This window comes from Octopus bimaculoides, chromosome 5, assembly GCF_046866305.1.
Source record: "Octopus bimaculoides isolate indiv1 chromosome 5, ASM4686630v1, whole genome shotgun sequence".
Taxonomy (NCBI): Eukaryota; Metazoa; Mollusca; class Cephalopoda; order Octopoda; family Octopodidae; genus Octopus; species Octopus bimaculoides.
In genome coordinates this window covers 79,166,729-79,193,000 of record NC_142932.1, presented here as the reverse complement: position 1 = coordinate 79,193,000, position 26,272 = coordinate 79,166,729, and the positions used below count along the sequence as shown (strand labels likewise).

The following is a 26,272-nucleotide window of genomic DNA, read 5'->3' as shown; positions in this document are numbered from 1 at the left end:
AGGAGCAACTCCACCAATTCCTAGGGATATCTGAAGAAGGAATTTCTATTCCGAAATATCATATCAGACTATGGATGATTAAATTACAACAGTTATCATAGTCCATTGTTTGTATTATAGTGCATTGTTGTGTCATTCAAAACATTATATCATGAAAAATACCATAAACTTGGTCAAAAAAAAAGCAAACACTCCGGCAGGTTAGTTTGGTCTGCCTTCGTCCTCAGTTGCCAGGGAGCAGAAAAAGGTGGTTAAAAGATTCGTTTCTGACCCGATTATGAAACCGGACCTAGCAATACGAATCTTCAAACCAACCTGTTTTCCATGATGCGAAGTGCGCAAACCTCAAAACCACATCTCCAGGTAACAAAATGCACCTCTCCACGTGCATTTCAGTTCCGTTATCATAAGGATTATGAAAGGGAGAATCGGCGCACCCTCTATTACGTCATGATCAGTCTTAATCACGGGGCGTACCCCATGATTTCTGTTTTCTTGAGAACCAGAGATGATAGGAAGCTCTTTCAGCAACGCTACATACTAACTTCTCAAGTGCCTTTGCTTTAGAGCAAGCGCACCAAGTCGGTATAACGAAGGAAGGAGGGTATGCGATGCGAAACCTCTACAGCCCACCTCTACCGGCTACACTGAAGTTGCCCAACCGTTGTTATCACAAAGCAGTTTTAGTTCCTCGTATTTCCTCATTTTCCTCTAATGTGAAGTCTGCGAGGGAAGGGGTACACTCGCGCGCGAATGCGCGCACACCGGCATCGATCCCGGCCAGCCTTGCTATCCAAATAGAATATGCTTCCCCGCGGATGTCCAATAAGACCGAAACAGGCCAATTAGCTTCAAAGACCAGGTACAACCCAATCTGTATATTGTTCAAAAATTGCTAACAACCGAGCTCATTGTCTACTAGTTGCACGGATAATAGTTTCAGTCGGCTGGAGATTTTAGTTTACATCTATCAGATTGTGCTATATGGTGCAGTCTTATTATGTCTTTTAAAGACAGTAGTATGTGGCTTGAAAGAATTTAGCTGTTATTTCTACCAGGTCAAATGATCGTATAGTGACGCCTATGTGAATGGAATTTTTAGAGGAAGCAGAGAGAAAGAAAAAAAGCAGAAGCAGATTGTTAGTTGTAACCATGTGACGTCATCAAAGAAGCGGAGTAATTGCAAACGAGAATCTCATTGACGTCTCGTTTCACTGAACTTTGTCAGTATTCAGTGCGATCAGCCAATTTAAGTATTTCTTCATTCACTCAGTATTTTGTCTGTCAGTAATTGAATTCTACTTCGAAAATGTCTAGTCAAGTCCAGTCTCTGCAGAAACAACTCTCCCAGTTACGCCAGGAAGCTAGTATCTCTAGAATTCCTGTGTCGCAAGCTATAGAGGAGTAAGTGATGATTTCTTCAATCTTAATTAGATTTTCTTTTCCTTTTCAGTTAATTAACTAACTGCTTTTTGTTACTTCTTTGTTTTGGATTGTTTTTTGACGAATTATTGATTACTAGAATCTGCTACTATTATTATTTTTAATTATAACCATCTTCTGCCTATTCCGTATCCTTTATAGTCGCGCACATCATTTTCTTCCATTTCAATTTGTCGGCATATATGCACACCTACCAGTTAATCGGTTTAGCCCCAGGTCTGCGGGAATCGAGCAGATTCATCATCCAAGGCTTTCCATTCGTAATCTGTTCGACTCTTCCTTTTGCAATGCACCCTGAGCCACATTTTTGAATGTGTTCTTTTCTCATGTGATGGGGGTATAACTTGAAAGAGATTGTACTGTTATTTTTAGCAAATCTAGCCGTCATGTAGAAGCTCTCGCTGACTCACTGCTATAGAAACCAAGACGGGAGCCTTTACGTGGTAGCTGGATTTGCTAGAAATAGCAGCTACACCTCCCTCACACTCCTTAGTGTCTGTAAAAATGGGAGAGTCACTGAACAGTGCTGGAGATGGTCATGTTTGGAATACCGCTTTGATCATAATTCTACTCGATCGGGTTTGATCTGGGAAAGGTGGGGGTTAAACAGCAGTAGTAATTAAATTATGTATGTTTATTATTCGATCTAATTCCAGTTGGATAATAATATCGATTGATGAGTTAGTTACCTTGGTAGTGTATCAGTCATCTTAACGAATTGTTGCTATTCTTCATCATTGATTATCTTATTACGATAGTAATGGAAAATGAACAAGTGTTGCTTTATGGCTGACATCTTGGTAGTAATAGCAGTCTAGTGATGGTGATGCTCGTGTTGATGATGATGGTAGTAGTTTCGCCCCAGTTCAGCTCTGAGTAGACTTATGAGCAAAGGCGTTGTAACCATGACCATCACGTCTTTTTAGAGCTATCTAGGATCGTATGCTCTGATGGGTTCGTTTTACAAAACGATAGCGTGGCTACCGCGATAATTATCTTGTATAAAGATAATTAATGGTAGACTCCAACTAGAGCAATAAGACGGGCTTTGTCTTGAGAAGAAATATATTATTAGCTTTTCTGTGGGCATTAATTCAATTTCGTAAGATGAAGTGTGAAACTGAACTCGAGTCCTTCATAGCAGCACATGAAACGTATTAATAATTAGAATGTTGATAAATCTTAAAAACAACCAGTTTTGCAGTTAAGAATGCACTCTTGGTATATATTAAATATATTCTTAGTCTGTTTATGTGTCGAGTGAGATTTCTGTCTAAGATTAGCTTTCCAAGTTTTAATTAGCTATTTCAAACTACATATAACTACAAGGGACGGTCTCTATGTAGGTGTTGAAACTGCTAGAAATAGCAGCTGAAACCTCCTTCAAACCATACCATAGCCTTAAAAAAAAAATCCAAGTTCTTGTCATGGAAAAGAACGGATTGGTCATGGTTTGAAGTTTTTAATCTTAAGGATACTCAAACATAGCTGACCTGAGCCTAATCACGAACAACGGTGGAGTCTATGTAGTCACTCACAATAGCAGTCAAATCTCCTCCAAACCATACGTTATCATTTAAAAATGAAAGAAGGAAAAAAAACAAAACAATATAGAAAAATGATATTCTGGATTCACTCTGTAAGAACGACGAGGTGATCGTGGCTGCAATGCCTTTAACGATGAGTTTACTCTCTCCGGTACTTAGTGGTTAAACGACTGCAGTTGATAAATACTACTTTTAATGGAATGAATTTTGAAACTCAGCCGAAATATTTTCGAGGGTTAGTCATACGAAGCTACGAACGAAAGTAACCATCCACCTCACTGTATCGGCAGTAATTAGCACATTTAATGCTTTTAGGAAATAGAGAGTATTTTTCTTTTTTTTTTTTAAGAAGTTTATAAAAGATTAATTAATTAAACTGCGGAGACGGACTATATGTAATCTGAACCTTTCCCCCTCTTATTTATTAATTTTTTTTTTACGGAATCCCACGTTTTAGGCTATGGAGATTCCGATTCTGAAAAAAAATTGTTTGAAAAATTTCAATCCCCCCCCCCCACCAAGCAGGCTATTTACATGCTAGAAATAACAGCCAAATCTCACAAAACTAGTGTTAGGGTTAGGTTTAGGGTCAGGGTCAGGGGTACGGTCAGGGTTAGAGTTAGGGTTAGGGTTTGAGTTAGGGTTAAGTTTACCCTGTAGATCTATATAAAAACCGGGGGGGGGGGGATCGAAATTTTGAAAAACTTTTTCAGAATCGGAATCTCCATAGCCTAAAACGTGGGATTCCGTAAAAAAAAAAAATAATAATAAGAGGAGAAAGGTTCAGATTACATATAGTCCATCTGGACCACTTTCTGAATGTAAAAAGTTGCATATATATATATAGTTTTTCATATTTATATTAAAAGTTTCAGCTCGAACCATAGCTTCTAAGCTTATTTTCTCTGAAGGTTCAGGTTTGATATAATATAGTAGCAATCAAGCTACTGGCAATTTAACCAACTATCCTTCCTCCAAATTGGTGGCCTTGTGCCTAAATTAGAAATTATTAGGGTGATAGATTGGCAGAATTGTGGTGTTGGACAAAATACTTTGTGGTACTTGTTCCAGCATTTTAGTTTGAGTTCAAATCCTGCCGAGGCTAACTACCTTTCCTCCTTTTAAGGTTGATAAGTGACGTACCAACCAAACAATCGACTATTCCCTTATAGTGTTGGTCTTGTACCTAATCTAGAAACAACTATTATTTACCACATCAGGGAAGGTATGTTCGTTACAGCTAATTAAAAACTCTTCATTTCATATAATAATTTTAATCATTTACCAATTAAATCATTTTCGTTAATAGTCTTGAGAAATTCGTGAATGATGCTGAATCTCATTTCTCTTTACTCGAAAGATTTTGTATCTAATGACAAAATGTTCATTCTGTATAAACAATGTTGAAGAAATACTGTTTTTTTCTCATTATTATTTGCGTTAGTAGTCAGTTGTATATTACGGCGATCAATTGAGACAAGACTTCGCGGTTTCTGTTTTTGCGTAAGTCTGAATGAAACTGATGTACATCACATGGGTCGTATTGAAACGTGACGATACGATAACATAACACTTGATCAGTACTTGCTTTTGTGAACTAGTCTAAATCAAAATTATCATTAAATATCAAATATAACTGAATATCATCGATAGAGGAAGATTTAAATGTGTGAGCGATCTTTCGATACCAGTCCGAAATATCGGCCTTTTCCGTAAAAAGTGTCTTCGGCGATCTTTACCAAAGATCGGCCTTACACACTTTGTGTTAGATGATGAAGTAACTGATGCAACAAGCTATTAAGATTATAGCTGAAAATTTAAAGGAATCAATATATAATAAATAGTATATTTTTAAATATTAGCCAAGTTCTTTTAAAACGAGAATGAGCATTAAAAGAGATAGCTTTAAATTTGAGCCACTGAAGTCTTGTTAATTTTATTTCGATATTTATGCCCTCTTACTGTTTAAACCCATATCTCGCTGAAATCGATTTTGCCTTTCATCCATCCGGTGTCGATGAAATAAATACCGCTTAATTATTGAGAGGAGTCCACATAAATTGATCGTTCCTCTCTCCACAATTCTTGACCTTGTTATTATTTTCCATTTGAAAAATTAAGGTTATCCTACTTTCGTCAGTGCATGATTACTTAGATGGGAATTCTCTGTTAACAAATATTTGCCACCGGATAAAGAGGCGGTTTGTTTCGTAAAATGTTGGCGCATGTCACTGTTAAAATTCGACAAACTATTCGGTTACCATCACTCCATCTCTTCATTTCTTCCTTCCTGTGTTTTTTAAGTTATAAAAATCGGCAAAAATGTGGCTTCGCTCTGTTTATCAATTAATTCTTTGTTCACATAAAGGCAGCTGGCCTGGCACCCCTCCGTCTCTCTCTCTCTCTCTCTCTCTCTGAGTGTAGCTGTTTGTCCCACCACATCAACCTGTGTTGAACTATGTGAAGTGGCAGCTGACTTAGTTCTAAATTATTCAAACATCAACAGACAACTATTTCTCTGTTTTCTGTAATATAACTCTCAGTTTATATTTATGATGAGAGTGTGATATTAAAAAAAAATCATCTCTACTCATATACACATTTCTAAACGTGCAAACTTTCGAGAACCCATAATGTTTATAGTGAGGGAGAAAATAGCTCTTTATTCTTGTTTCAATCATTGGACTGCAGCCATGCTGGAACATCACCTCAGTTTTAAGTCTGGCACCTCTTCTATCGGTTCTTTTTGCCGAACTGCTAATCGTAAACAACACCGGTTAAGAGCCACACACGACGGGCGGTCCTTATTAAATTTTTGCCATCCCTTTGAGTTTTTTTTAGGTTTTCACCAGATTATTTTTTGGGCAAAATTATATAAGAGCTATATTTGATTATTTTCAAGTGGCTGGAAGAAATTTAACAAGAATGTGACGAACTCCCACACAACTTTCTGCTACCAAATTTAAACTCAGGGAATTGGTTGGCCTGGTGATATAGTTGGAAAAACTTGCCCAGAGTACACAGTGGGACTGAATCATGAGTGTGAAGCGAACTTCTTAACCACACGTCCATGACAAAATTATGTGAAATACTTTTGCTTACTTTGTCTTCGTAGGAACCTGACAAAATTCTTGTTTACCTTTAGACCTTTCTTAAAAGTAACTTGTCCTTTTAAAAATTGCTTCTAAGTGTATTGCCTGTTTACTTCTAATTAACGAGTTAACCAAGATCTAGCTTTTTTTTTTACAGTTTAGGCACATTCTTAAGGCATAAACTTATACACTGTAGAAATCAAGCGGTTGAACTAACTTGGTGTTTGTGTGTATCAACATCATCATCATCATCATTGTTGTAACATTTACTTTTCTAGGCTAGTGTGGGTCAGACGAGAGTATATTAAGGCAGTTTTTTATGGCCAGATGCCCTTCCTCTTGCCAATCCCCACTTATTTTCAACTGAGGTAATAATCTCCCAGTCTACTGAACAGCCTGGACATACATGCATGCATGAGTGTGGGTTAGTGTCTCTTTGGTTATAAATCTTGTGATGGTTGTAAACAAGCATCACTGATATATGAGCAGTGTTCCTCATTTTCAATCTGTGAAAACATGTCAGGCCAAGGGAAAATATTATCTTAGTTGGAAATGGGTGAGCTTTAGCAACAGAAAGGGTATCAAGATGTAGAAGATCCATCTTAGTGAATTCCGTTTCATGTTGCCTTGATAAAGAATATCCAGTTCAGTTTAGCCTTTCCTTTAGAGGTACATTTTTTAAATACTTCATACCTACAACCTGCCTTCTCAAATTACATGTAAGCCCAGCAGAATTAATTGTTTCAATTGGGTAAGTAATAGCAGTAATAGTAGGATTAACTAATTTTATACTTATTCACTGGTGGATTATGTTGTTAATCTCAGCTTTAGTCAAGTGGGATTTATTTATCTTTAAATGGACTTTATTGTGTTGGTAGATTACAGTAATTGATATTGTATTTTGTAAATATTTATATTAGCTTTATTTCTATTGAAATGTACTGGTATGCAACTTCTAATGATGGTCATTTTTATGTTATTGTCACTTTTCGCTATTATTTAGCTCTTGGCAGCTATTCACATTGTCTTCTCACTTATTTGCTTATCAACCTATCTACCCACCTATATGTCTATTTACATAGGGAGTTTAGGCATATGTTAAAGCTTACAGTTTACTTGTTGAACTGTTTAGCAATTTCGTTAAGACAAAGAGTATATGTTGTACTGTTGTTTGCATTTCTATTTTGAAGACAGAATGGCTGTAATAATACCTGTTCATAAGTATCTTTTCTATTTAAGACACAAGGCCTGGAATTTTGTAGGAATTATTTGATTATATCGAACCTAGTACGTAACTGGTACTTATTGTATCAACACTGAAAGGATGAAAGGCAAAGTCAATTTTGGTGGCATTTGGACTCATAATGTAAAGCTAGAAGAAATGTTAAACATTTAGTCCAGTGCGCTAAAAATTCTGCCATCTTGGTGACTTGCTATATATATATATATGTGTATATATATATATATATATATATATATATATATATATATATATATATATGTGTGTGTGTATGTATGTATTCTTTTATTTTTTTACTTGTTTCGGCCATGCTGGAGCACCACCTTTAGTCGAACAAATCAATCCCAGAACTTATTCTTTGTGAGCCTGGTCCTTATTCTATCGGTCACTTCTGCTGAACTGCTAGGTTACGAAGACATAAACACACCAACATCAGTTGTCAAGCGATGGTGGGGGTCAAACACACACACAAACACACACATATATACATACATACATACATATATACGATGGGCTTCTTTCAGTTTCCATCTAACAAATCCACTCACAAGGCTTTGGTCAACTCAAGGCTATAGTAGAAGACACTTGCCCAAGGTGCCATGCAGTGGGACTGAACCCAGAACCATGTGGTTGGGAAGCAAGCTTCTTACCACACAGCCACACCTGTTCAATAAGACTATGTATTCTTTTATCCCAGTAAGTACATGTTCTTGTACACTTACTTCAGCAAGTATGTTGAAGTTTTTGACTTACTGAAGGGATGTAATATAACCTAAACATACTTGATTTGTCTTGTGCATGCTAAGACTCAAAAGATCTTTCAATAACTAATACTATTTTTGTCTTCGCCCTACATAATTTTTACTAGCCAAATTGTCAATGTTCTCTGCATGAAATATTTTGACATTAACTGAACTGTTTGTTAGTTATTTTCCTTGGTCATAATGTACTAAAAGCTCACAATACTTAAAAGTAAATATTTTGCAATATTGGAGTTAGTTTTAGATGCAGTTATCTTTTGAATTTCTGTAATGTTAAGTATTTTAATACAGTTCTATATTTAAGAGATGAGGAATTATGTACATTATTTACATATGATGGATATTTGTCATCATCTTGTTTGTTGTTAATACAATGTTTCGGCTGATATACTCTCCAGCCTTCATCAGGTGTCTTGGGGAAATTTCGAACCTGGGTTCTCATTCCTGAGGTATAATAATATCGAAAAATACCTTAGGAATGAGAACCCAGGTTCAAAATTTCCCCAAGACACCTGATGAAGGCTCTGGAGGGTATATCAGCCAAAACGTTGTGTTAACAACAAACAAGATGAGGACAAATATCCGTCAAATGTAAATAATGTTAATAAATATTTTAATATTTTCAATATTGCAAAAATAAGTTTTCAGTTTTCACTACTTTAAACCTGTGTAGCCTGTTTTTTTAGAATGGTTTTTCTAGTGATAAAATTCCTATAGTTGAATTCAGATTTATGCTACATTGCATCTGGTCTGATTGAATTGAATTTTGTTACTTATATGCAGTGGCATCGCAGGTGGGCTGATAGAAGAGATATGCAAGAGTAGTTAGCATTAAGAGCACTCATGAAATACTTTCAAAAGTGCAGAAGGCTCCATACAACTTGGTGCAATTGCAAGTAGATGTTCTGAAATAGTAGCGAGAGTAAGGATGGGGTTTGAAAATTTCAAGAGTTTAACACCTCAGCTGGTGACAGAAGGGTTCTGTATTTGAATGAAGAGTAGATTGTGTATAAAGTGAGATATTGCATTGTAGCTAAGTGTAGGTTTTGAGTGCAGAGGATTTGTGAAAGCTTGAAAGACATGAGGTGAGCATGATTTACTGGATGTGTTACATTAGAATGTACAAACAATGGACCACAAATGAGTTGAGAGAAAATGAGAAAAATAGTTTACATGAGGTATATGATGTCGTGTGCAAGAGAAACAACTGTGCTGTTGTTACGGGCCTGTAATATACATGGACTGTTACTATGAAATATCTCCCTTTGTACACAATCCACCCTTCATTCAAGTAGAGAATCCTTCTATCACCAGCTGAGTTATTAAACTTTTGAAATTCTCTCACACCATTCAGTTTTTATCAGCTGAATCCACTTACAAGATTTTGGTCAGTCTGGGCTAATGTAGAAGATACTTACTCCAGCCTTCATCAGGTGTCTTGGGGAAATTTTGAACCTGGGTTCCCATTCCTAAGGTATTTTTCGATATTATTATTATTATGCCTGGAATTGAACTCGGAATCTTGGAGTTAGTAGCCCATGCTCTTAACCACTATGTCATATGGCCATGGGCAATTATGGAGTGAATTTTAGGGCTTATAAATCTAATATTTTCCTATCCTTCCTTAATACAGGTTCCCATATGCTAGTCATATCTGCACTCGATCTGCTTAGAAGGTTGTTGTGTCCTAGCATATATGATGCTTCTTTTAGTTTTCGTATTTTCCACTGGTGTTCTCTGTCTATTATTTTAACTTCATCCCACAGGGGGAGGTGGTCTCCATTTTTCTATACATGTTCAGCTATACCCGATTTATCAATATCTCCTCATGTCACAGCTTTGCGATGTTCCTCTACCCATATTTTGAGGGGGCGACATGTTTTGCCTTTGCATAACCTACCACAGCTGCATGGGATGGAGTACACGCAGTTTTTGGTCATATTCTCTTCTATTGGTGGTTTTACCTGAAGGAGAAATTTGTGAATATCCGTCTAATGTAAATAATGTACAAGGTCACATGGTTGGGAAGGCAGCTTTTCAACCCACAGTCATGTCTGCACCTATTATATATCTTCAAAGTAAACTTAGCTAAGACTAAAACATTAGTAAGTGAATGACAAACCCTTTGCTACCATCAAGGAAGACTATGCTTGCTACTCAGAAAAGGAGCAAGTAGGAATTTCACATTATGTACCTAATATATACAGTGGACATACAAGAGATGTAGTTGGACCACAAGCAAGTTAACAATAAATGTTGACTTCATATGTGGAAAGTTCACAGGGGTTGTAAGTACCAACACCTCATAGGAAGTATATCCTGTGAAGCACTTGGAAGGCTCCCTATAATTAGTTGACGGCCTTTGTTACCGAGGTGATCTAATTAGCAGTGGGGTGGGTATTCTGAAAGAGTCGCCAGAGTGAGAACATTTTGGAAAAAAAGTTCAGTGAGTTAGGGCTTCTTTAAAATGAAAAATAAATTTTATGATGCTTGTATATGAATTGCAATGCTGCAGGGTGGTGAAATATGAGCCTTAATTATCAGGATTTGAGAAACTGGAAAGAAATGAAGTGGGCATTCTCCAATGGATGTATAATTTTAGTGTGCATGAATGACTGAGTAAAAATGAGCTGAGAGAAAAAACCGGATATGCTGATATGGACTTGTGATATATATGAGGGTGAGTGATGTATAAAGATGTACTGTCCACAATGAAGGAGTGGAACCTGTGAAGGAGGGAGACAGATGTGTGTGTATATATATGTGTACATATATATATATATATATATATATATATATATATATATATATATATATAAGCAATGTTAATTCTCTAAATGAAGTATTAACAGTAACTGCACGATAAAGTGTAGTATATTGCCACTTAAGTGTGGCTGACCCCTAGGGGTGGATGTTACTGTTGCTTTTAGCCCCAGGAGGACATCTCCTCCAGCTGGCTTATCGACACACGACTGTGTCCTGTTTGCCAAGGGAGTTATCCCTCTCACCTCGACCAGCAGCACGAACGTATCCGGATTTCAGGGTTATTTCCCTTCGTCGGCGTTCGACAGCTGATGACCTTGGTGAGAGAGACAAAAACCTGGCAAACCTTATATCTTCTTTTCCAGTGAGATTCTTCACTGATATTGAAAAGGTGAAAACAAGCAATGTTAATTCTCTAAATGAAGTATTAACAGTAACTGCACGATAAAGTGTAGTATATTGCCACTTAAGTGTGGCTGACCCCTAGGGGTGGATGTTACTGTTGCTTTTAGCCCCAGGAGGACATCTCCTCCAGCTGGCTTATTGACACACGACTGTGTCCTGTTTGCCAAGGGAGTTATCCCTCTCACCTCGACCAGCAGCACGAACGTATCCGGATTTCAGGGTTATTTCCCTTCGTCGGCGTTCGACAGCTGATGACCTTGGTGAGAGAGACAAAAACCTGGCAAACCTTATATCTTCTTTTCCAGTGAGATTCTTCACTGATATTGAAAAGGTGAAAACAAGCAATGTTAATTCTCTAAATGAAGTATTAACAGTAACTGCACGATAAAGTGTAGTATATTGCCACTTAAGTGTGGCTGACCCCTAGGGGTGGATGTTACTGTTGCTTTTAGCCCCAGGAGGACATCTCCTCCAGCTGGCTTATCGACACACGACTGTGTCCTGTTTGCCAAGGGAGTTATCCCTCTCACCTCGAACAGCAGCACGAACGTATCCGGATTTCAGAGTTATTTCCCTTCGTCGGCGTTCGACAGCTGATGACCTTGGTGAGAGAGACAAAAACCTGGCAAACCTTATATCTTCTTTTCCAGTGAGATTCTTCACTGATATTGAAAAGGTGAAAACAAGCAATGTTAATTCTCTAAATGAAGTATTAACAGTAACTGCACGATAAAGTGTAGTATATTGCCACTTAAGTGTGGCTGACCCCTATATATATATATATATATATATATATATATATATATATATATATATATATATATACATATATATATACAGTAATCCTTGACTATCATGGGTGTTACATTCCAAATCACCCACGTGACAGGTGAAAATCCGTGAGGTAGAAACAGTACTGTACTGTATATTTGTTTTTATTATTTTTATAATTTGTACATATTTATTTTATTATAAATGCAAAACAACACCACGGAGGAATTGACGTAAGCTTAAATAATAAACTGCGATAGGTGAACTGCGATATGGCGAGGGACTACTGTGTGTGTATATATATATATATATATATATATATTTATATATATATATATATATATATATATATATATATATGTGTGTATGTATGTATATATAAAAATAAATAATCATCATTATCATTATTTAACATCTATATTCTATACTTGCATGGGTTAGGTGGCTTGACAGGATCTAATGAGTCAGAAGACTGCATTGGGCTCCAATGTCTACTTTGGCGTGGTTTTTATGGATGGATGCTCTTCCTAACACCAGCCATTTTACAGAGTGTACTAGGTACTTTACTTATGGTATTGGTAATAGTGAGATTGCTAAGTAAATTGTAAGACAAAAAAACTCAACTGAGTGGGAATGTAATACAGAGGGAGTTGACTTTGTCTGGTGTTGAGAGGCTAAAGTATGATAGAGTGACAGGAACAGATGACTTGCTGCAGTGGAGATATATAGCTACCTCAAATTATATGAGTGGGTGGGAGTAGTTAGAAAGTGTGATGAAGATGGTGGTGACAAGGTGTAAGAGCATACCCTCAAAATACAAGAAGGTGAATAGAAGAAAAAATAGGGACTAAGTCAGGAAGGGTTGGTAGTAAGTTCACAAGAGTGTGAGAGGAGCATGATTGATGGTTAGAGATGGAGGTAGAAGTTAAGGTAATGAATAGTGAACAAGGATAGAGGGGTGGTTGATGGTATATATGAATTTTGAGGGACAGTAATAAGAAACAGAAATGACTCAGGAAGGATATCATCAAGGCTCAGTTCTCTTGTCTCCTTTTGTTCATATTCCTCCAAGCCATAAAAACCATGCTATACCAGACATGGGAGCATGATGAAGTCTTCTGACTCATTGACATCCAACAAAATGCTATGATGGCAGACAGACTTTAAAAGATGTAGATGATGATATATGTATATCAGCTGTTATCTACATCTTCTGCTTCTTCTACCGCTTTGATACCTTCTCATGTCTAATACTTGTCCTTCTATTCACTATATGATAGCTGCCTATAAGACTAAGGATGGCAAGGGATATCACTGTACCATCCTTTCCATGTAGATGCTATAGGAGCTTTCTAACCCTTTCATCTCTGACATTCACCCTCTCTTCACTGTACCATGCTGTCTGTGTAATGAGGGATTGTATTAGACCTACCCATATTTCAATTCCTCACCACCAATGTCCTTAACATTACTTCTGTTGCTCCTCCATACACTTTACCACCACCTTTTCTTTCTTGGACCACTTGTTACTGACATCAACTACTCAGTCTCACCGTTATCAGTTTCCATTATTGTCCATTACTCTTTGTCTCCCTTTACCACTCTCTCACATCAACCATTCCCCTTCCATTATACTCTTGCTTTCATCCACTCATCCTAGTTCTTTGGTTATTGCGTTCTCTTCTATTCACCTTCTTGCTCATGTTGTTTTGAGTGAATGAATGCATCATAAAAGTAAGACTGAGGTTATTCTCCTAGTACTGGTTCCACAATAAAATGTGCCTAGTATGCTTTGTAAAAAATGGTTGTTGAATGGATGGGGATGATGTGGGGTTGAGAGGATCTATTTGTCTTGTTGAGAGCATGGCAGTATCTCTAGTGTTGGTGGTACTTTGGTAAAATGCACCCAGCATGCACTATAAAGTAGCTGGCAGTTGGAAGGATATGCAACTGTGGAAAGCAAACCAAAAACCTGAGCAAGATGTGGTTGTCTGACCCACCTAGAAGAGTAGTAACTCTGAATAAGAACTGACTTGGATTGTAATGATCTATCTAACCCATGCCAGCATGGAAAGTTGACATAAACAGTGATGATTACATTGTTGTGTAATGTGCATGCTAGCTGGTCAATTTCTTTTTCTGAAAAACCCAGTTTCGCCAGATTGTCACTTTAGCATTTATTAACAAAACCAAGTGCACCAATTATTAGTGGCAAAAATGGCCATTGCCAGTACCGCCTGACTGGCCTTCGTAGGATTTTCGAGCGAGATCGTTGCCAGTGCCCTTGGACTGGCTCTTGTGCAGGTGGCACATAAAATACACCATTTTGAGCATGGCCGTTGCCAGTACCGCCTGACTGGCCTTCGTGCGGGTGACACGTAAAAGCACCCACTACACTCTCTGATTGGTTGGCGTTAGGAAGGGCATCCAGCTGTAGAAACTCTGCCAAATTTAGATTGGAACCTGGTGTTGCCATCCGGTTTCACCAGTCCTCAGTCAAATCGTCCAACCCATTCAGCATGGAAAGCGGACGTTAAACGATGATGATGATGATGATGATGAATCTGAGTATAGAAAGTGAAGGCTTTGAAGTTGTCTATAAATATCCTCTTCTCTTTGATTTTCAAACAGATGCTCATATCAGTAGGGCGACTGACCTCTATGACTGTACATGCTTTTTCTTGTCATTCTCAAACAACTATATCCAGCATGTTTGCAAGTAATAGTAGTTTTGATGGGAATGTTCCACCAATATTTTTTGTGTCAATGTATATGAATATATTAAATAACAGGAAAAGTCTCTACATTTATCCCAGAACAGACATTGCATTGTATATTGTCTGCGTTACAACATCATGTTACGTTGAGAGGTAATACCTTGATAACATTTTTAGGCAACAGTTGACCACATGTATGATGTCTTCTACAGAAATGTGACATAATTGACATTTTCGGTTGCATCTTGAGTCTTCAAAGGCTCACTATTTCTTCTGTTCATTAGGTATTTTAAAGTAATCTGCTGCACTTGGATTGCAAACTCATAGCTTACAAAATATGATGTAATGCAACAGTAGTGAGTCCAAGAAAGGCTGTACTTATGTTGATGGTGTCATTTTCGAAGCAGCAAGCTGGCAGAATCTTTAGTATTCCAGGCAAAATGCTTAGTGGCATTTCACCCATCTTTACATTCTGAGTTCAAATTCCAACAAGGTCAACTTTGACTTCCATCCTTTCAGGGTTAATAAAATAAGTATCAGTTGAGCTTTGGGGTTGATGTAATTGACTCCCCCCACCTTTCCCTGAAATAGCTGGTCTTATGCCAACATTTGAAACCAATATTAGTGTTATCTTCAAGTCTTTGGAAAACATATAATCATACACATGTATAGTGTCTCTCTCTCTCTTTCTCTCTCTGATATGTTGGTTGAGCATTTAACATCTAGGTCTTCTTTGAGGTATGGCAGTCCAGCTGTTTTGGGGTTGTATGGGAAGTCAGGAAGAGAGTACTTCCTGAGGAGCTCATTACTGACATGTAGGATGTTCTCTTTGCTTATGAAGTTAATATATTCATTTTTGCTGGTGTTGTTTAGCTATATGACATTCGAAGGCTGCCTGCACTAATCCCAAGCCCGTATTTCCATTGTTTCTTAGGTAGACCTTGTTGATATTGTTTCTGCTGAAGTTTCCAGTTGATATCAGGATCTTGTGGAGTTTAATGTCTATGGAGTGGATTTCCTCAATCAAATATCTCAAATATTGGTTTCAGCACAAGTACTATAAATGTATTGTAGGATATTGTCTTGCTGTGAGACTTGAACTCCACCTGCTAAATTTTTCTAAATCTGGTGTAATATTCTTGGGTTACTCTATCTTCGTTCACAGTATTTTCAGATGATAGATTTTCATCAATGCCTATGTGTTAGTAGCATTCTTTGTGTTGAACACGACATAAAGATGCATAGGTTTTGGGTTTAGAAGTCTGATTTTCTACATTCAATAATCAAATACAAAGACTTCTTTTTGGCCAAATTCCATTCCTATATCAGCTGAATATGTTGATATTAACTCCAGCTGTCTTTTTGGCATTGTAAACATTTTTATCATAGGTTTTCAGGTCATCCACAAAGAAATTATGGGTTACATTGATATCTCTAGCAGTTGCTGACCCTAACATGTAACCATTGGATTTTTGTAAAAGAAATGATTATAGATTTAATGCCAAAATAAACAGAATTATAGAAAGACTATCTAATTTGAATATTTCCATTGGGATATGAATAACATCAGAGACAATCATTCTGCTCCCAGGTGTAGCTGTAAGGATTGTTGTCAATGGTAGCAACTAATTTTAGTTTTAAAATAGTGTCTAAAATATTTATCACCAGCAGGCATTTTATCCAGTGGTCACATGAGTGACCACTGGTGATGAACACTGGTTTCAGTTGGTCAAATTAGTACATCTTAGAGAATCTTTTATTTCAATCCTTGAAAAAAGAAGCTTATGAATCTATATGCTAAAAAATGTGACCCATTCCCTCTTTACTTTGTCTATACATACTGAACCAAATGTAAGTTTTTTTTTCTCATATTTATGTTAATATCACACATCATCTCAAAAGCTGTATGTATTTATTTAGACAATTCCTATCTGTTCTCACTCTAAAGACTCTTACTTAGTTGGACTGTATATTTACCAGGTAGATGACTTTTTCCCCATGTATCTCTGCACACAAACTTTGCTAACACCTGATAATATTTCCTTTTACACTGTATTAACTCCTTTATCCATTTACCTTGCCCTACAATAACCCTTCAGCTTTTAAACTGGCCATGCATTCATACATACATGTATTGTAATGGAAGGCAGCTGTCCTGCTGATGTGAAGATCTCTTTGAAAATCAAAGAGAAGAAAAATAACTATGGACAACTGCTTTGAAGCCTCCAGCTTCTATATCCAGATTACAACATTACATTTATACCAATAACAATTGGAGGACTTGGTTTTGTAAGTACATGCTTAACTGTCAGTCTGGATAAGCTTGGATTTTCAGGAAAAAAAGTCAGTCAACTGATTCACATATTGCAAATACAATTTGTAAGTGGAACAGTAAAACTATGCAAGACTTTTTTCGGGTTTAGAATGTGATATTGTTTTCCTTATCTATATTCCAAAGATGGAGCTTTGTATCTTTGTCAGAAACCAGCTCCTTGTTCAGAGGAAGAATTTAAATGATTAAATACAGGAGTGAGAGAGAAAGAGATAGAGAGAGAGACACACACACACACACAGACAGACAGTCAGTCAGTCAGTCAGTCAATCACTCAATCAATTACTAGTGTATGTAATCATCGTTTTATGTCATTTTCCATGCTGGGATTGGTTAGATCATTACAGTCTAAGTCATTTACTACTTTTCTAGGTGGGTCAGACAACCTTGTCTTGTTCGTGTTTTTGGCTTGGTTTCTTCAGTTGCATTTCCTTCCTATTGCCTGCTACCTTACAGTGTGTACTAATTGCATTTTACCAATGCCCAAACAAATACAATTTCTAAGCAGAACAGTAAAAATATGTGAAATTTTTCTCAAGTTCAACATGTGACATTGTTTTTGCTATCTATATTCCAATGATGGAGCTTTTGTTTCTTTGTTAGAATCCAGCTCCTTCTGTACAGGAAGACATCAAATAATTAAAAATGAATGTAAGGATAAATGGTTTCTATCTTCCCAGTATCACTTGTAAGGCATTGTAGCTACAGAAGATATTTGTCCATGGTGCCTATTAGGGAAATTAAATCTAAAACATGTGGTTTCAAAGTAAGTTGCTTAATCATATAGCTATTCCTTGCTGTATGGCATTATTTACATGTGGAAAGGCTGGTAGATTGGCAGAACCACTTGAGTGTTTAAGAAGATACTTTGCAGTATTTTATGTCTCTTTATTTACAGTTTGCGTTCAAATTCCACCAGTCAGCTTTGCTTACAACCCTCTGGAACTGATAAAATAAAATTACCTATCAAGTACTAGAATCAATAGTATTGGCAACTAATGACCTCTCCTTTCAAAATTGCTGGCCTTAGTGCCTGAGTCAGAAATTATTATCTTGTTTGTATGTCTCAGTGTATTAGAATCAATTGTATTTTGGTGGTAAAATAAATGTTTTAATCTCCTTTAATTACTTTTCAAAAAGTCAAAATAGCTTGAAATGAATTAGCTGAAGCCATTTCTGTATTAATTACTGTGAGAATTAATTCTTAGAGCTGGGGACAAATTTTTCTCATGGGATTTTGTTTCTTTTCTTTCTTTTTGTTGTTAGGTTCCAAGCACTAAACTAAAATCTGTATAAAGGATGCAGAGTGTAAAAAAAAAAATAACTACAACCAAACTAGATTCTTTACATTATCTATTTCAGTGTAATTTTTTTTATATTTGTGGCTCCAAATTAGTTCTAATTGAGCTGACTTGTGATTAAAGGTATTTAGACTATTATCATTCCATTTCTTTTATTTATTATTTTTATATTCTTTTAGGAATGGTGTACCCCTAATTACATAATCCACTGTTCTTTTTTTTTAAATGGTGGTGTGTTGTTTGAGATAATTTTGGTTACTATTTTTTACAGCTCAAGTGACCATTTAGGGGGCTCTAGATTTGACTTTATTTTTTCCTATATTAAATCTAATGGTAGACTAGATAATTAGAACAACAACAAGGAGATATCAGTTAACTCCTTTATTTTGTCAGTAAAGACTTTGTTGTTTAAAACTAGTGAAGCAGTCAAATAGTTTTTTGTTTAAAGTTATTTAAGTAATTACATCTTATTTTCTATTGCTGAGCATTTATTTTGTTTCACTATTCATAAGAGGAAACCAAGAATACTCACGATCATTATAATATTTCAAAATATAAAAAAAAATATATCTTTTACTTGTTTCAGTCATTGGACTTGCAGCCATGGTGGTGCACTCTTTGCAAGGTTTTATCTTTAAAATTGACTCCTAGTACTTATTTTTAAGTCTGGCACTTAGTCTATAGGTCTCTGTGACTGTCAAGTTACAGATATGTAAACAAACCAACACTGAATGTCAAGTGGAGTTGGGACACAAATGCAAATACAATGGCATGCACATGCATATACTATGGGCTTTTTTCAGTTTCTGTCTTCCAAATCCATTCACAAGGTTTTGGTCTGCCTAAGGCTATAGTAGAAGATGACTGCCCAAAGTGCCATGCAGTGGGACTGAACTCAGAACCATGTGGTTGGGAAGCAAGCTTCTTAACCACCCCTATTTCTACATGTTTCAGTTAATTTTGAAAATAAGAATTTTGACAGTAAGCAGAATTAAAAGTGAAAAAATTTGTATTAATATGCACGTAAACAGGAATCATTCCCAATGATTTTCAATCTATTTGCATCTTTTTCTCTTTTTAAGTTCACAGAATTTTGTGTTGCAACATGTTTTACAAAATATTAATATGGTGATGAAGTAATGCAGCAAGCTGGCTGAATTGTTAGCATGCTGGACAAAATGCTTAGCAGCATTTTGTCCATGTTCAGAGTAATTGACTTACCCCTCCCCTAAATTTGCTGGCCTTATGCTAAAATTTGAAACTAATATGATTAAGTGAAAACCGAGAAGTAAATATAAATTCAAAACATTAGTTAGTGTTTTAACTTCCTAAATTATTAAAATTCATAACTTATTTTAAACTGAAGTTCTTACTTGAAATTATAGTAGGTTTTAATATAATATAAGCATTTTAAATCAGCAGGTATTGTGTCACAGAACACAAGTAGGATGTCAAAATACTAATAACCCTTTCAATAAATGATTACCAATTTACACATTTAAAAATATATTTTTAACATTTCAGAGAGTTCTCGTAGCTTTGTTTTGTCTTTCTCTTCTTTCTTTGTATGTTTTTGGTCTTGAAGTTTCAAAGTACCTTGGTTAATAATAACCGTTTTTGATTCCCAAGTGCTAGTATGTAAGCAAATGAGCTGAGAGCACATTCCAGTTTTCAGTTATTTAATTTCTAATCATCATCATTCAACATCCCTTTTTCCATACTGGCATGTGTTGGATGGTTTGATCAGAACAAATGAGCCAGAGCACTGAATCAGGTTCTATGTCTTTGCATTGAATGCTTTGGCATTATCTTTACAGCTGGATGTCCTTCCTAATGCCAACCACTTTACAGCACCAGTGAAGTCACCAAATACTCACAAGACAAGACCCCTCGACTGAGTACTGTATAGAATGGAGGGATAAGAAACTAATAGAGAGAAAGAAGTTGGTGTCATAACTCCCATATTCCTATTTCTTGAAGGTCAATTGGGTTAATTAACCATTGATTAATCTTGCTAACTGCAATCAGTTAAGCATGAAAATCAGAATTAGTTTCACTATTACCTCAACCTGTTCTTGTGAATGGTTACAATGATGAAATAAAATATCTTTCTTGAAAGCAGCAAAAACCTATAAACTGTTCTGATGTTAATGAAACCTGTTGGCACTCCGTCGCTTGCGATGTCAAGGGTTCCAGTTGATCCGATCAACGGAGCAGCCTGCTCATGAAATTAACGTGCAAGTGGCTGAGCACTCCACAGACATGTGTACCCATAACATAGTTCTCGGGGATATTCAGTGTGACAAGGCTGACCCTTTGAACTACAGGCACAACAGAAACAGGAAGTAAGAGTAAGAGAAAGTTGTGGTGAAAGAGTACAGCAGGGTTTGCCACCATCCCCTGCCAGAGCCTCGTGGAGCTTTAGGTGTTTTCGCTCAATAAACACAATGCCCGGTCTGGGAATCGAAACCGTGATCCTATGACCGTGAGTCCGCTACCCTAACCACTGGGCCATTGCGCCTCCACATTAATGAAACCTATGTAGCTAGTAAATAGCAAGTTTTCCTTTATGTGCGGAAACCAATTCTGGTTTACCTGATTTCTGAAGAAAATAATAGAAGGGAAAAACATTGAATAAATTAGAACCAGTGTTTTGAAAGAGTTTACATTCATTCATACTCGATGCTGTAAGCAGCTGTGAGTATAATTGTTTTAAATGTACCTTCCTAGTTTCTGTATTTTTTTTTGAGTTTACTTTTTGAAAAAGAGTTATTATATACCATCCTCAGTTTGTGATAGCATATCAGCTTTTACATGGATGCTAAAATTGAGTAAATAATAAATACCTTCTAAAATTGTAAACTATTCTAAATTAGGCAGCTTTTGTTTAATATCTTTAAAATCACCTATTTTGATTTTAGCGAAAGAATTGGTATTATCAATAGAAGCTCTGTTTGATGGTTACATAGTAGATTTTGTTCTAAAATAATTCAGAGCACTCAGTGTTAATTCAGATTTCTCCAATTAGATTTTTCATGAAGAGATTTCAAATTGAATGTAAGACAAATAGAGTTACTAATCTTAAAGTCTCTCTGTTAAGTGCTATTTAGACAATTTATTGTCTTTATCCTTATTTAGAAAAACGTTTCAGTCTGAGGTATTCAACTGCCTTGGCAGTTATGAATTTTAATAATTTACGAAATTAGAATTCTAAGTAATGTCTTTAATTCATAGTTTTGTTTCACTTATTGGTTTTTATTGATCTTTTATCTCTTACTTGTTTCAGTCATTGGACTGCAACCATGCTGGGGCATCGCCTTGCTGAACTGCTAAGTTATAAAGAATGTAAATAAACCAACACTGGTTGTCAAACCGATGAGAGACAAACACAAAGGCAAATACACACACACACACACACAACTGGCTGCTTTCAGTTTCCAACTACCAAATCTGCTCGGGGCTTTGATTCCCCACCCCCAAGTTATTGTAGAAGTCACTTGCCTAAGTTGCCATGCAGTAGGACTGAACCTGAAACCATATTTTGTTGCAGTACATGATTTTGTGTTAAAAAGTGAAGTTGGAGCTGCAAGCAGTTTGAAAAGCATTGAAAATAATTCCTGTTTAAGTGTATATTGATACAAATCTTTTAACTCCTAATTAATGTTTAAAAAAAATTCTTTTCACTACTTAAAGTGAAGTAATTTCAATGGAAAAATATTTCAAATTGAGGGTAATTTATGTTGTAAAACTTGTTTCAATACCGTTTTCTTTCCTTGTTACAATGACTATTATATTTTCTGTGTTTCTCATAGGGGGTGGTAGTGGTACTGTGATGATCAAAAAGGTGTTGGACAAATTGCCATGTTTAATAAAATGAGAATGGTTTTAACCCTTTTGATGCCATGTTTGAGACTGACTCTGATATAAACTTCTTCTTTTAAAATGATCTAATGACTGAAACAAGTAAAAGATAAAAGATAATATTTTATTTATTTGTTCATGGAGGCTTGATATTGTCTATTTAAGTATCATATTTAAGACAATACTCTTTTACTTGTTTCAGTCATTTGACTGTGGCCATGCTGGAGCAGCGCCGTTTAGTCGAGCTAATCGACCCCAGGACTTATTCTTTGTAAGCCTAGTACTTATTCTATTGGTCTCTTTAGCCGAACCGCTAAGTTACGGGGATGTAAACACACCAGCATCGGTTGTCAAGCGATGTTGGAGGGACAAACACACATACATATACATATATACGACAGGCTTCTTTCAGTTTCCGTCTACCAAATCCACTCACAAGGCTTTGGTCGGTCCGAGGCTATAGTAGAAGACACTTGCCCAAGGTGCCACGCAGTGGGACTGAACCCGGAACCATGTGGTTGGTAAGCAAGCTACTTGCCACACAGCCACTCCTACGCCTTAGAATATTTTTTTAACGTTTTGCTTTCACTTTTCCATTTTCAAACAGATCATTACATAAATTTTAATTATTTTTCAGTTTGCTGGTTTACATGAACGAACATGCAACCCAAGATGCATTGGTTATAGGGGTAAATCAGTCAGAAAACCCCTTCAGGGACCAGAAGAGTTGTATTATATTATGAGCTGAATATCAAAATCTAGAGATGCATTTGTGTAAGTATTTTTTAATGTTATACTTTCATCATCATCATTTTACATCTGTTTTTCTATGTTGGTATGAGTGGGATAAAGCTACTCCAGCTTTGTTCTGTTGTGGTCCTTTGTCATTAGCTACACATAACTGTGGAGGCGCAATGGCCCAGTGGTTAGGGCAGCGGACTCGCGGTCATAAGATCGCGGTTTCGATTCCTAGACCGGGCGTTGTGAGTGTTTATTGAGTGAAAACACCTAAAGCTCCACGAAGCTCCGGCAGGGGATGGTGGCGAACCCTGCTGTACTCTTTCACCACAACTTTCTCTCACTCTTACTTCCTGTTTCTGTTGTGCCTGTAATTCAGAGGGTCAGCCTTGTCACACTGTGTCACGCTGAATATCCCTGAGAACTACGTTAAGGGTACACGTGTCTGTGGAGTGCTCAGCCACTTGCACGTTAATTTCACGAGCAGGTTGTTCCGTTAATCGAATCAACTGGAACCCTTGGTGTCGTGAGCGACGGAGTGCCAACAACACATGACTACAAAGAAAACCAATAATTTTTCTTGTGTATGTCATCATTTTTGGTGTTTTTTTTTTTGTACGGTTGAATTATATTATATTTTTTGTGGGGTTGAATTATATTATCTACCTATGGTTTTGTATATTATCATTAATGAAAACATTAGTAAATGTTAAAAAGTGGGTAAAAGAAAATGAATTCCTTAGATCAGTCTCTCTGGCTTGTATGGTTTACCCTTTTACTATGGAAATCAGATGTATCCACTCAAAATTTCATTACTCTTAGCTGTAGAAAGCAGTCTATTTTTTGTCGACGAATGTCATGTTTGAAACTATTTTTTGTTGAAATATCTCAAATTTATTGAGGCAACATGACTTGCAGAAAATATCAATTCTATTTTTTGGTTGATATTCAACATCGTTACTGGAATAACCATGAAATTTATTTACACAGTTAAAGAGTTAAGAGTGTTAAATCTGAAATATAAGGAAACTGTTTATGGTCTATCATTGGCTCCAATTATTTTATTAGAGAACTTTTGGTAGAGTCTGTGTATGGGAGGTGAAGAATTTAATTCTTTGGGATCTTTCCTTTTGTCTGAGACTGACAAATGGAGAAAGATTATTACCTAGGTTGTAAGCATTCTTCAGTAGTATGCTGAGAAAAACTGTAATGTCAGTGATGGTAGTGATAATTATAAATCAGTTTTTGTTTGTTTTCTATTTTCAGAAATGATTTATTTATCTGACTTACCACGACTTGTATATCATCTACCCGTGGCCTCCTGTGTTCAGTCTTCAAATGTTGCATTGCTCTACAGATCTGGTCTACAGAATTCATCCTTTTCCCTACCTAAAACTCCACCCACCCAATTTTTGCCTAGTCAGGGGTTTAGGTTTCACTGCTGTTTTTTTTTTTTATATTTAGTTTATATTTAACAATCATGATATTGCTACACTTGTGTAAACTGCTGTAGAGTGATTAATTTACTGTAAAACATTTTGTCGAAGTCTATTTGAAATTTTCTCAAGTCTCCATTTGGTTTTAAATGTATAATTTTTTTCCATTTTTAGAATGCTATTTTAGACGATTTGTTGTCAGTATTAAAAAAATAACAAACAAAAAAAATTAAAACAAACCCCAATTATTTATTAAAGCAATGTTCATCATACTTTGTTTTTGTTGTTGTTAATCTTACTTTTGTATATTCATGCTTTTATTTTGTTTTGATGTAATAATTAAAATGCAGTTGTGATCATTAGCTTCAGTTTATTATTATTATTGTGAAGGCATGTGGCCTAGTGGTTTGGGTATTGTACTCATGATATCGAAATTATGGGTTTGATTCCTGGACTGAGCACTGCATTGTGTTCTTGAGCAAAACACTTCATTTCACATCGCTCTGTGATCATTTCAACATCTGACATCTGACACACTTGTGCACCTGTTCAGGCAATGTTGGTTTGATGGAGGGAGTGTACAGTGCATACATTGGATCACTATAAACAAACCATTTGTGCAGGTCATTCAGCAATAGCTGAACACACATACATTGTCTTCAACAGGAGTCCATTATTATTATCATTAAATTAGCATGCTGAGCAGAATGCTTAGCAGCATTTTGTCCATCTGGGTGCTCTGAGTTCAAATTTCACCGGGGTTGATTTTGTCTTTCATCCTTTCGAGGTCAATAAATTAAATACAAGTTGAATACTGGGGTTGATGTGATTGACTATCCTCCTCCCCACAAATTCCAGGCCTTGTGCCTATAGTAGAAAGGATTATTATTCTTTTCTACTTTCGGCACAAGGCCCAAAATTTTTGGTGAGGGGACCAGTCGATTGGATCGACCCCATTGTGCAACTGGTACTTATTTTATTGACCCCGAAAGGATGAAAGACAAAGTCGACCTCGGCGGAATTTGAACTCAGAATGTAAAGACAGAAAGGATTATTATTATTATTACCTCTGCCTTAGCGAAGGCGGAGGTATTGTTTTCAGTTGTGTTTGTTCATTTGTCCGTGGACAAGATATCTCAAGAACTGCGGGATGGATTCCGATGAAACTTTCAGGGATGTTTGGCCTCACGACTGTCATGAACTGATTAGATTTTGGGATCGATCTGGTACCAGATAAGGATTCTGGATTATTTTTCCGTTTTTTTATTTTACTTAATTTATGAGAGCGGTTGGGTTCATTTTTAGTATTCTCGCTTGTGAGAGCAGTCGAGTTTATTTCAGATATTATCATTTTAAAAATCATCTCCAGCTAATTGTTAAGAAGACATTGGTGCTGCCTTGGCAGAGGTTTGTGCTCTTGTTGTTATTATTTTGCTGTTTCAATTTAAATTCAATGTTGTATACTCTCAGATATGGCTGGAAAACTTGCCTCACAATCATGCTGTTTTGAGTTAGGTTTCCCTGTGTGGCAGCTTGGACAAATGTCTTCTATATAGACTCCAGACTGACTAAGGCCTTATAAGTATATTTGGTAGGCAAAAACAGAAAGAAATTTGTCATTTGTGTGTGTGTGTGTGTGTGTCTTTGTTTTGACATTGTGCACTAATTGTGTAGTTTGAAGTCTTCTAATGGAAACTTGTCTGGCTGTTATGCTGTTCATTGGTCAAAGGACTAGGGAAATATCACCTTGCTTTGAAACAGGTGATGGTTGGTAGCAGGAAGGGCATCCAGACGGTAAAACATCTGCATCACTGAATTTCATCTGACCCATGCAAGCATGGAAAAATAGATGTTAAAACAAGGCT

The 26,272-nt window shown here is 36.4% G+C and overlaps 1 protein-coding gene across 1 annotated transcript; it reads left to right on the top strand.

The window, feature by feature from the left end:
* The first annotated feature begins 494 nt into the window (after nt 1-494).
* Nucleotides 495-24,679, top strand: LOC149135613 (guanine nucleotide-binding protein G(I)/G(S)/G(O) subunit gamma-12-like). The gene is made up of 3 exons (XM_089352496.1): nt 495-1,404; nt 22,871-23,007; nt 24,238-24,679. Exons 1-2 carry the CDS (start codon nt 1,310-1,312, stop codon nt 22,974-22,976), a joined length of 201 nt encoding a protein of 66 aa, XP_089208622.1. The 5' UTR covers nt 495-1,309; the 3' UTR covers nt 22,977-23,007; nt 24,238-24,679.
* Nucleotides 24,680-26,272: the final 1,593 nt, after the last annotated feature.